Genomic DNA, 12,462 nt, shown 5'->3' with positions numbered 1-12,462 from the left:
CTTTCTGCTTCAATTTTCTAATTAGAAGAAAATGCAAAACATCTGCTTGTTCAAAAGATCAGTAGCCCATATATTGGTTACTGATGGAAAGCCTTTGAGATAATGGGTGAAGATCCCAATTCTAGGTCTAAGCACCTCTTTGGTGGTATCCAACCTACTCCCACCACTCCCTGGCAGATACTTTAAACCAGTGTTTCCCCAAAATGAAGTGGGCACTCTCCTAGAGTCTGTGTAGTGTTGTGGACACTGTGTCAGACTTCTACTTTGGAGACCTAGGTTCAATTCTGTGCTTAGCTATGAACGTCACTGGGTAAATTTGGACAGTCACATCTCTCAGCCTAACCTACCTTACTGGGACATTACAGAGGATAAAGGGGGACCATGTATGCTGCCCTGAGCTCCTTGGAGAAAAGGCAGGAAGATGAAAATAGAGGGACATGGGGAGGCTCTCGCCCATCACTGCTAATGTCCTATCTCCTTTCTCTGAGAAATGGTTGAGTTAGAATGCTTTCACAAGCAACATTTACAGTTTGAGTTTCCTGCTTTTTCCTGAAAAAACAGTGCCCACATTATGTATGTTAAACTGGGAATGTTTGGTGTGGTTTGACATAGCAACCACCAATTTGTTTTAATGTAAGAGAGAAAATGATTCCAGGAGAATTCAGATAGCAAGGTTTCTTTATGCCCAGCCATTCCAAAGGCTGAAGGCAATCTGTACTGCACATCTTGAGGACTGTGCCCATATTCAGGAACAGGATTCACCAGATCACCTGAATTAAAGTAGCTAATTTAAAGATCCACTTCATGCTTCTGATGTAGGCTTCTGCCTACAAAAGTTCATAGTACTAATACATTAATTTGTTAGTCTTAAGGTGTCACATTTTGTTACAGCAAAGTAACATGACTATTCTTTTGGAATCTGCACATTTCTAGGAAGTATCATTTGAACTAGCATATTTCCCATATCACACTAAATCAATGATATCCACTAGTTTAAAAAACAGGGTAAAAATGACTTTTTGACACTTGTAAAAGTTACACACACACTCACACACTTCTTGTAAATGATGTATTGCTATGTAGCTGTTTATTTATTTATTTATTTATTTGATTTGTAGCTCGCCTTTCTACCAAGAAAAATGGCACTCAAGGCAGCTGTTTATCTTCTTTTAAAATTTATTTATTTATAATTTATTTACAATATTTATATACCACTCCTCATCAGAAGATTTCGGAGCGGTGAACAACATAAGAATAAAACAATGGTTAAAAGAGTTTTTAAAAGTTAAAACATTTTTAAAAAGACAAATCCCAACGAAGTGGAATTCAACAATCCACGGCTGGTCATGCAAGGAAGGCCTCTTGAAAGAACGTCTTCAGGAGGCGCCAGAAAGAACACAATGTTGGCGCCTGCCTGACCTCTAAAGGCAGGGAATTCCACAGGAAGGGGGCCACCACACTGAAGGCTCTTCTCCTGGTGGACTCCAACTGGGCGATAGGTCCATGTGGAAACACCAGGAACATGCCCTCTGATGACCTCAGTGACCGGGCAGGTTGGTAGGGAAGGAGGCACTCTCTCAGGTATCCTGGTCCCAAGTTGTTTAGGGCTTTGTACACTAGTACTAATACCTTAAACCTGGCCCGGTAGCGAATAGGCAGCCAGTGCAGTTCCCTCAGCAAAGGAGTTACACGCTGAAAAGGGGCAGCTCCCGACAACAGCCGAGCTGCTGCATTTTGCACTAGCTCCAGCTTCTGGACCAGCCTTAAGGGCAGCCCCACATAGAGCAAATTGCAGTAATCCAGTCTTGAGGTTACTAATGCCTGTACCACTGTGGTCAAGCTATCCCTGTCCAGGAGAGGTCATAGCTGGCGAACCAGCCGAAGCTGGTAAAAGGCACTCCGAGCTGCTGCGACCACTTGGGCCTCCAGCGACAATGATGGATCTAGGAGTACCCCCAGACTACAGACCTGATCTTTCAGAGGGAGTGCAACCCCATCCAGAACAGGCAATGAGCCTATCTCCCGGACCCGGGAACCACTCACCCACAGGGCTTCCGTCTTGCCAGGATTCAGCTTCAGTTTATTGGCCCCCATCCAGCCCATCACTGAGTCTAGGCACTGATTCAGAACTTGCACAGCCTCTCCTGATTCAGATGTCACAGAAAGATAGAGCTGTGTGTCATCAGCATACTGATGGCATTTAGCTCCAAATCCCCTAATGACCACTCCCAGAGGCTTCATATAGATGTTAAACAACATTGGGGACAGGATGGTACCCTGCGGCACCCCATAGCTCAATTGCCGAGGGGCCGAGAAATAGTCACCCAATGTTACTCTCTGAAATTGGCCCCGTAGGTAGGACCGGAACCACTGTAGCACAGTGCCTCCAATACCCATCCCACGGAGTTGATCCAGGGGGATGTCATTGTCAATGGTATCAAAAGCTGATGAGAGATCGAGCAGAATTAACAGGGTTGCACTCCCTGTCCCTCTCTTAATAAAGGTCATCCATCAAGGCGACCAAGGCTGATTCAGTCCCATAACCAGAACGAAACCCAGACTGAAATGGGTCTAGATAATCAGTATCCTCCAAGAGTGCCTGCAGTTGCTCTGACATGACCCTCTCAAGTATCTTCCCTAGAAAAGGGGTATTCGCGACTGGGCAGTAGTTGTCTAATACTGTTGGGTCCAGGGTGGGCTTCTTCAGGAGTGGCCGCACTACTGCCTCCTTAAGGACAGCAGGGACCACCCCTTCCTGTAGGGAAGCATTTATCACTCCCTGGACCCACCCAGTCATACCCCTTCGGCTAGCTTTTATTAGCCAGGAGGGACAGGGATCAAGAGGGCACATGGTTGGTCACAGTATTGCAAGCATCTTGTCCACATCATCAGGCTGTAACAACTGGAACTGATCCCACAAAATTGGGCAGATGGTGGCATCAGACACCTCGACTGGTAGTGCACTAACAACAGCATCAAGGTCGCTGCGGAGACAAGCGATTTTGTCCTCAAAGTGCGATGCAAAAAGGTCACAGCGGGTCCTCGACGGGGCCAGGGCCCCATTTACTGGGGAAGATGTTAACAACCGCCAGACCACCCGGAAGAGCTCCGCTGGACAGCTACTTGAGGACGCAATGGAGGCAGCAAAATAAACCTTCTTTGCTGCCTGCACTGCCACGCAATAGGCACAATTATGCACTCTAGAGCGTGCTCGGTCGTCTTCACTTTGAATCTTGCGCCATTTGCACTCCAGCCAACGTCCAGCCTGTTTCAATGACCGCAGCTCCCCAGTATACCAGGGAGCAGAACGCGCTCCACAGTGCCGGAGAGGGCACTCAGGTGCAATCATGTCGATGGCCCTCCGCATGTCACTCTTCCACAGTGAGGCTAGGGTCTCGGATGGATCACCAGCTCTCTCCACTGGAAAATCCCCAAGAGCATTCAGAAATCCATTGGATTCCATCAGCCTCCTAGGGCGGACCATCCAAATAGGCCCCCCACCCCCACGGGAGGAGAGTAATGTCATACGTTCAAATCTCACCAGGAAATGGTCTGACCATGACAATGGGGTTACTTGGAGCCCCCCAATCTTCAGACTACCCATCTCACAACTTGGAGCAAAAACCAAATCAAGGGTGTGCCCTGCTTCATGTGTTGGGCCGATGACATACTGAGACAGCCCCATGGTTGTCATGGAGGCCATGAAGTCCTGAGCTGGAACTCCGGAGACAGCCTCATCATGGAAGTTGAAGTCACCCAGAACCACCGTCCTGGGTTCCTTCAACACCACACTTGCAACTGCCTCCACCAGCTCAGTCAGGGAGGATGCTGGGCAGCAGGGTGGGCAGTACAACAGCAGCATCCCCAATCTGTCTCTATGGCCCAACACCAGGTGCAACCCCTCAAGGCCTGCTCCAAAGTGGAGTGGTCTCCTGGTGATAGAGATGGAAGTTCTATGAACCACGGCAACTCCCCCACCCCCCGGCCCTCCAACCTATGTTGGTGCTGCACTGAGTACCCAGGCGGGCAGAGCTGAGTCAGGTTGACTCCACCCAGCTCACCCACCCAAGTCTCAGTGATACACACCAGGTCGGCCCTCTCATCCACAATTAAATCATGAATGAGTGCGGTCTTGTTGCAGACCGATCTGGCATTAAATAGCAGCACCACAAGACAGGAGGGCACTGAGAGCTAGAGGAACGGGGTAGAAGGGGAACAGTATATAAACACCTGTGGCCCATTCTACTTTGATGTCCCAACCCCCTCCTCCTACCGTATCTCCGTCTGCCCCAAGTCAGTGGAACAGTGGTGCCTCCTCCATGGGTCCCCACATTAGAGTCTCCTAGGCACATCCTAGGCTGTATATTGTCGCCCTGCTTATTTAATTTATACGCAGAGTACATCATGAGAAACACCGGGTTGGATGAATCACAGGTCGGAATTAAGATTGCCGGGAGAATTATCAACAACCTCATATACGCAGACGATACCACCCTAATGGCAGAAAGCGAAGAGGATCTCAAGAGTCTCTTGTTGAGGGTGAAAGTGGAGAGTGCAAAAGCTGGTTTGAAACTCAACATTAAAAAAACTAAGATCATGGCATCTGGCCCCATCACTTCCAGGCATATGGAAGGGGAAGAAATGGAAGCAGTGACAGATTTTACTTTCTTGGGCGCCAAGATCACCGCAGACGGTGACTGTAGCCATGAAATTAAAAGACGCTTGCTTCTTGGGAGGAAAGCTATGGCAAACCTAGACAGCATAGTAAGAAGCAGAGACATCACCTTGCTGAAAAAAGTCTGTATAATCAAAGCTATGGTTTTCCCAGTAGTAATGTATGGCTGTGAGAGCTGGACTATTAGGCAGGCTGAGTGCCGAAGAATTGATGCTTTCGAACTGTGGTGCTGGAGAAGACTCTTATGAGTCCCCTGGACTGCAAGGAGGTCAAATCAGTCAATCCTAAAGGAAATCAACTGTGACTGTTCATTGGAAGGACAGATACTGAAGCTGAAGCTCAAATATTTTGGCCACCTAATGCAAAGAGAAAACTCACTGGAAAAGACCCTGATGCTGGGAAAGACTGAAGGCAAAAGGAGAAGGGGATGGCAGAGGATGAGATGGCTAGATAGCATCACCGATGCAATGAATATGGACTTGAGCACACTCCGGGAGAGAGCAGAGGACAGGAAGGCCTGGAGTGCTATGGTCCATGGGGTCACGAAGAGTCGGACACGACTGAACGACTGAACAACAACAAGGCACATCCTTACTGCTGTAAAATACCCACACACTCTCCACAGCCACCCACCATTCAAATATACAATCAACCAGTCAACTCATACACTCCACTCATCCAACAATCACTCCCAACCAAACTAATACAGTTACAGTTTGTAATTGTGGTTGTAACCAGCCGCTAGTCATAGTTAAATGCATTTAGCTTCAATACTCATAAATCTGATACAATCAGAGCTTCCTGGAAGGTGCAAAGAGCAGAGCTAACATGGGATGGCAGTAACAACCCACATACAAATCCTGCCACTATTTGAAAAGCTAAAAAGTTTTCTTACTGTATAGTTAAGACTTCCAAACTTTGACATTTTGAATTGAGCATTTGCCACTTCTGAAATGGAACGAGGACAGTTTTACTTCATTTGACACACACACACTCCCAAATATGACAACTGATTTAATTAAATTGTGGAGAAGGTAGTGAAGCATTCTATCTTTGACTGATAAGCAAGTTTATGGACAGGAGAAGAAAGATCAGTTTTCTTCAGTATAATCCTTTTGGTCTTACCAAGCTCATTCATTGCATGCCTGTGCTCTTCATCAAATGAAAGCTTCATTAAAACACATACTGCAGGACAGATCTGATGGTCAACCGGAGCTGGCACTGTGTCAGAACAAGGAGAATAATCACTATTTACTTTGTCAGTTAAGAATAACACAAAGTTTAGAGATTGGGCTTTAAAACTATTTATTAGACAAATGAAATGCAATCTAATTATCACATAGTTGTATCATCCTTTCCAGATTTCTGCCAGTTATCCATTAAGTACAACAACAGATCCAGTAGCAAACCCATACTTCACACTAGATTGAGCAGGAGTAGTAACCCTGATAATGAATGACAAGGATATCCAGTCCCAAAGCTCACAGGCCCCTCCAACCATAATCACTTCCATGTAGCCTAGATTCAGATTTAATCTACCACTGTTGACAAACCCTGATGTGATAACGGAGACATCCAAGTCTAGCTATACTGGATGGCAGGTGTGGGGGATGAGGGGAAAGAAGGCAGTACTGAGCTGGGTGTTCTGCTCAAAGTACAAAACTTTGGACATCATCGCCCAACAGCATTATATGCTACTATTTTCCTTCACTAAATGGAGCAAAGCCCCATGTAGGATATAGCAGCTCTACGAGTGAGGACAGAATGAAACTCTGTGGAAGATGACAGGTTACTATCACACTTGCTAGAACTGCCCTGACAAGTTATTCCTAGGCAATATCAATTGGATCACACAGTTATGAGTGAATCCAGCGTATCAAAGCCACCAAAATATCTAGAGCAATCAATAACCATCTTTCCTCCATTTGATCTGTAGGTGCATATTCTCCACTAAGGACACTAAAGCGTGTCCTTAAGTGTCCTTAAGAGAGCCAGTGTGGTGTAGTGGCGAGAGTGCTGGACTGGGAGCCGGGAGAACTGGGTTCTAGTCCCCACTCAGCCATGGAAACTCACTGGGTGACTTTGAGCCAGTCACAGACTCTCAGCCCAATCTACCTCACAGGGCTGTTGTTGTAAGGATAAAATGGAGCAGGAAGAGGAGAATATAAGCCACCTTGGGTTCCTTGCAAGAGGAAAAAAGGTGGGATAGAAATGCAATAAATAAATAAATAAATAAATAAATAAATAAATAAATAAGTGGTATAAGTTTAAAGGACCATTTGAAGAAATTAGAGATTAGGAGAGGCAGTGAATCTCTGGAGTCCATGTCTGTATGTGGCTAGGGGGCCAGATTGGAACAGAATATATAAAAGAATAACGTGTTGATGGTGGACAAGCAAGGGAATGAGGGTTAGAAGTTGTCACTGTCCTTGATAGAATTATATACCCACAGAAAGAGTAGGTTTGCAGTTTGGGGATGCTTTTGGATCTAGTACTGATTTTGGATATTCAGGTAGCATCAGTTGCTAGGAACACCTTTTCCAAACAATGTATAGTGAGCTGACGTGGAACAGGATTCTGTATCTATCCTGTATGCCTGGATAACTTGTTTAGATTATTGCAGTATGTTCCACCTGAGCCTTCACCTTGAAGATGGGTTGGATGTTGTCAGTTGTGCAGCACTCAGCAGCTCATTTGTTCGCCAGAACAAGCTACAGGGCTCATTTCTCACCAAATTTTAACTCAATGGCACAGAGTCTGCCTATAAGCTTTTATGTCCAATTCAAGGTGCTGGCATTTAAATTCAAAGCCCTAAATAGCCAGGATCCATTGTATCTGAGAGAAATCTTTACCTGTATCTTCATCCTTGATCAATAGGTTCTGAGGATGAAGCCTTACTCTATGTTCTGACAATCAACGAGATTCATATGGTGAAGAATGGGGCAGGAAATTCTCTGTAACTGTGTCTACAACAGGGGAGGACAACCTCCAGTTCACGGAGAGGTGCCTCCCCTCCCCAAGTCCCATGAAGGAGAGGAATCCTGTTATCTCTGATCAGAGGGATACGGCTCATCCTCCCAATCAGAGGGCAGAGGGGAATCCCTTTGTTATCTCTGATCAGAGGGATACGGCTCATCCTCCCAATCAGAGGGCAGAGGGGAATCCCTTTGTTATCTCTGATCAGAGGTAACATGGGGATTCCCCTGCACCACTCCTTTCCCATGTCACTCACATCTTGATCAAGACACAAGTAGCATGGGAAGGAAGAGCCTGACTTGGCCAAGGCTTGCAGAAACTATCTCCTGCTAACCCATCCAAGACCCTTTCTAAGTGGAGAGAAAGGCACAGAGTGCCATTCCTCTCCCTACACAGAGAAATGGGGGGAAAGAGAGGGTACAGCAGAAGATGTCATGGGAGGCAGTGACCTCATCCTCTTGACATCATCGGGCGCGGGGGGGTTAAGATTTTGCTCAGTTGTTTTGTTTTACGTTTTTAGTTTTTATGTGCTGATATAGTGGATTGATGCATAATGCTATGCCATTTTATTTCAAGGTTTTTTTTATAGTTTGCTAGCAACTTTAGATATTAATGTTGTAAAAGAATATGGTGTACAAATACTACACGTAAATAAATGGCTGAGACTTAGATACTTCAAGGTAGTGGAACTTTCTTTCTTAAATCAAACAGAACAGTACTGTATAACTTCATATTTCACAGGCCATACACTGAAGATCCTTGGACTGCACTAAATTAGTTAGAAAGCATACTTGCACCTTCTAACACATTACTCCTTGCTCCTACCTCAAATACAGTATTTCCAAAAGCTATCCTAGTGTAAGAAAAGTAGCAGGAAGCAATTATATTAAATAGACAATTGTAGTTGTATATATTTGTTGGAATGCACCCAAATATAACTTTTACTGAAAACAGTTTGTTGCATTGTAGGTAAGGATGTTTGAGGAATTTAGTCTTTGTAAATTTCTATACAAAGTGACCTGATCTACTTCTATCAGGCAGATAGAAACTTAGCTATTCACTGGATTTCCCACTTCTCCAAATCTTGAGATGCAGATCAAACTTATCAAAATATAAAGATATATTTTGAGGGACTTTTTTTAAAGCACAGACTAATGAAGCAGAATTGTGGTAAAACATGCAAAACTGATACAGCCTGAAATAGATATGCCCAGCCCTAATTATAGGTCACATCTCTCATTTAGCTTGCTTATAACAGTTTGTTCTACAAAACACTAGAACTTAACACTGTGACATTAAAGAACACTTCACACTGGTTTTGAAACCTATCAGTAACAATTTTAAGCATTATAAGCAACATACTTGGATTTTTGTCCTGGTCCATGCCCTGATCGTGTGCCTCTTGCCATTCCCAACATGTTTCACAGTAAGCTCGGATTTGTTCTAAAAGATGGAGGACACGTATTTCTCGCCTGCCTCGCTTATCATCGGGCTGGGAGTGAATGATATTATGCAGTGCTGCACTGGCTCTGGCACGGGCCTCCTTACTGCCTCGGGAGTTTCCCAACAAAACAGAGTCTTTATCGTTGCCATGTAGAAGTTGGATGAGCAGGGGAAGACATCCAGACTGGCGCATAGCTATGCAGCTGTCCTGGGAGCTAGACATAGCTAGCAAAGTCCGTGACATGTCATCTTTATCATGAGTACCCAACATTGACAGCAATGAATACACCATTTCAACCTGCAAAGCAAATAATTTTAGGAAGTTACCATTATTAAGAAGTAAATGAGTAAGTAGATGGCATATGCCACCAGGAATATTTTGGAATGACTTCAAGAAATTGTAAAATATACTAGTCATTAGCTATTTATTAAATTACATTTATTTTGGAGCACCGCAAAAAGAGTAATGGCACCTAGAAATCAGAAACAGTCAAGAACATTATTCTTTTTAATGTTAAGAGCTTCCTCAAATGTTTAGGTTTAGAGGACTGTGGCTATTCCACATGTACAATATGTAAATAGTAAAGGTTTGTATATATGTATGGTGGCTGGTATGTATCTGGAATGATTGACAGGTGAGTGTGAGGCAAGGTTTGGCAGAGTGTGGGCAAGAATGACAGTTTGGCAAGTAAAAGAAAGGGAGAGTAGCTGAGTGAGAATGGAATGCAGTGTGACTGAATGAGAGCTTGTGCATAAAAATTAAGAGTGATTGCTTCTGTGAGAGAGATAGGTCTGGGAGTAAAATAGACTGGAAACAGCTAGATAAGTCAGGGATTAGATTGAGAGATAAGAGTGGGAACCCCTAGTGAGATAGTCTGTGGCTTAGAGAGTGTGTCAGAAAGTGTGAGAGAGGGTATGAAAGGTTTTAAATATAGAACTAAAAGCAAGAGTTATATTGTGCAGTTTATAGTGTTGCCTTATTTTAATCATCATTCTTGATATCCTTTCCTCATCCCAACCCAGTTCTTCTTTCCAATTCTGTTGTAAGGAAAAAGGACAGTTTCCTTTTTATTTATTAAGAAAGGTTTTATGGAATAACCCCCATGTGCTGGCTGCTTGGTCTGTGCTACCAAAAAAAGGAAGAAAGCAGCTCTGAAAGGGTTTTGGTGGCAGCAATTGAGAGAGTGGTGAAGCATCACACTACACCAACAGAGGGTTGTGGGTGAGAGCCTGAAGGTGGCAGGGTGAGGAGAGACACTGACCAAAGCACCTGAACTGGTGACTAGGAAAGGCAGACCCGGTGGCAAGGAGTTCTGTAGTCACCCAGGGGTGGGTGGGAAAGAGGGATTTGGGGGAGAATCTCACCAGTGCAGGAGCATAGGTACTGGTTGGAAGAACGGAGAGAGCCCCCTCACAAGTGGTGACTAGAAGTGGGATTATGAGCTGGTCAAAAAGGTCTCAGGGTCCTACAAGGTCCGATCTCTAATTCTCTCTCAAATGTATTTCCCCAGGAAATTGGTGTGCCAGCTGTCACTAGTGATATTGTGCTAGAGTAGTACTCTAGTGATATTGTGCTAGTAGCAGTAGTAGAGTAGTAGTGCTAGTGCAACACAATTTATGTTCATGGCTGTGCCCCACCGTTTCAGATTCTGGGTTATGCAGAACCCTTTTGTCAAACCCCTTGAATTACTGCTGAAAGTCCTGACTTCACTCCCATCTGAATGTGTTTCCTTTCAACTTCAATGTGGTGGTGTACAGAGGCCAACTGCCAAAACAGTTATCCTTGTTCCAATATTTCTGGCCCTGACTGTATGTTCAAATGTTATTACAAATAGCATTAGTACTCATAATTAATAGTAGATTAATGTTCATCACTGAATACCACACAGTTGGGGTTTATGTCTGGAATTCTATATGTAGATATAACAAATGTCAGGCTCTTTCACTAAATGTTTTCAGCCCGAATCTCAGTTTAGCGTTCTCCAAATTTTGGGGGTTTTACCATTTCCTATATAAGCAATTAATTAAATGGCTGCTGTAACTTTTTGACCTATATAAATATAAAGATATAAAATGCTCCACTTCTATACTTAAAATTCTATGGATTTTATTATTTTAAGTTATTAAATACATGATACATTAAACACTAAAAACAGCATTAAAGTTTGTCAACAGAACATTTCAGCAGCTACAGAAATCCACTAAAATCCCTAAAAGTAGCAGACTTTTTATATTAAATATTAAAAGCTTGTTAAAAATCTTCAACAGATATCTAAGAACAAAGAGAGTATACCCAATGGATCTCCACAGGCAGGGCATGCCATCATTTTGGTGACACTACTTTAAAAGCCCTGCCTTTTGTACCCACCTGTCTGATCTTGTGGAACAGGGTAGAAAACAGGCTCTTTGATGGTCATCCAGCTCAAGCAGGTTTGTATGGAAGTATGAATAGTAATACCCTTACAAAAGATGTATTTTGATTGTAAAATGTACTGTTACCGATTTATGGAAATCTTCAGTTACCTTGGTACCCAGGTGACTTGTCAGTCTTCGAGGAACAGAGTAACTACTGTTAGAACTCATAACACTGGATGTCTCATGGTCCATCCGAGGAGCTGAACCCTACAAGTTTAAGTAACAGTTATATGACAAAAGTGCTTGTATAACAAAATCATTTTTAACATTCAGTATTTTACCATTCAACACAATTTGGAAGTTATTGTCTCAGAATTCTATTAAAGAGGGGGAAAGCAGCATCACTATTCTACAGGAGAGCAAGCCACAAGTCAAGCATAACTTACATAGGGAAGAGATGAAGTGTTCCATTTGTGGGGAAATTTTATTCCGTTAAACATAGCACCTAGGTCAAACAAAACAATTCCCTCTTACAGCTTCACTCAGCCATCAAATAATATTTCCAAACTCAGTGTTTTTTCCTCCACTTATTGAGAGGCACTGGTAGGACAATGCATCCAATGTCAGGAATATGCTGCTGCTACTGCTTCTTATTGTTATTATCATTTCTATACCGCCCCAAAGCCGAAGCTCTCTGGGCCGTTTCCAAAAGTTGAAATGTTATAATACAATATACAAAGTTTAAAAACCATGTACATAACATATGGACAAGCAACACATAACTAAGACTCTGAAGTAAAAACAATTTTTAAAAATCCCACAATAAACACAGCTTAAAACAACACTGCTTAAAAAAAGTATACAAAAGTCAGCCAAAGAAACAAGAGTTCTAAAAAGGAAGGCCTGCCGGAATAATAGAGTCTTTAATGCTTAGTCATATGAGCTCCTCTCAATCCTCTCAGGTAATGAAGAGACTACCAAGACTTCTCTTCATTACCTGGGGGAATATTAAG

The 12,462-nt window shown here is 43.4% G+C and overlaps 1 protein-coding gene across 4 annotated transcripts in view; it reads right to left on the bottom strand.

The window, feature by feature from the left end:
- Positions 1 to 12,462, bottom strand: part of APC (APC regulator of Wnt signaling pathway) — a 115,071-nt gene that overhangs the window by 24,390 nt on the left and 78,219 nt on the right. For all 4 annotated transcript variants that reach the window (XM_084833870.1, XM_084833872.1, XM_084833873.1 and 1 more), the window contains 3 exons: positions 11,618 to 11,716; positions 9,014 to 9,392; positions 5,801 to 5,896 (listed from right to left, as the gene is read on the bottom strand). In XM_084833870.1, coding sequence (XP_084689996.1) covers positions 5,801 to 5,896; positions 9,014 to 9,392; positions 11,618 to 11,716 — 574 coding nt within the window. The remainder of the gene's footprint in view (positions 1 to 5,800; positions 5,897 to 9,013; positions 9,393 to 11,617; positions 11,717 to 12,462) is intronic.

The sequence above is a fragment of the Heloderma suspectum genome, chromosome 2 (assembly GCF_057233095.1).
Source record: "Heloderma suspectum isolate Gila_16-S chromosome 2, 16-S_ref, whole genome shotgun sequence".
Classification (NCBI taxonomy): Eukaryota; Metazoa; Chordata; class Lepidosauria; order Squamata; family Helodermatidae; genus Heloderma; species Heloderma suspectum.
Note: the sequence above shows the minus strand (reverse complement) of the source record. Positions and strands in the feature narration are given on the sequence as shown.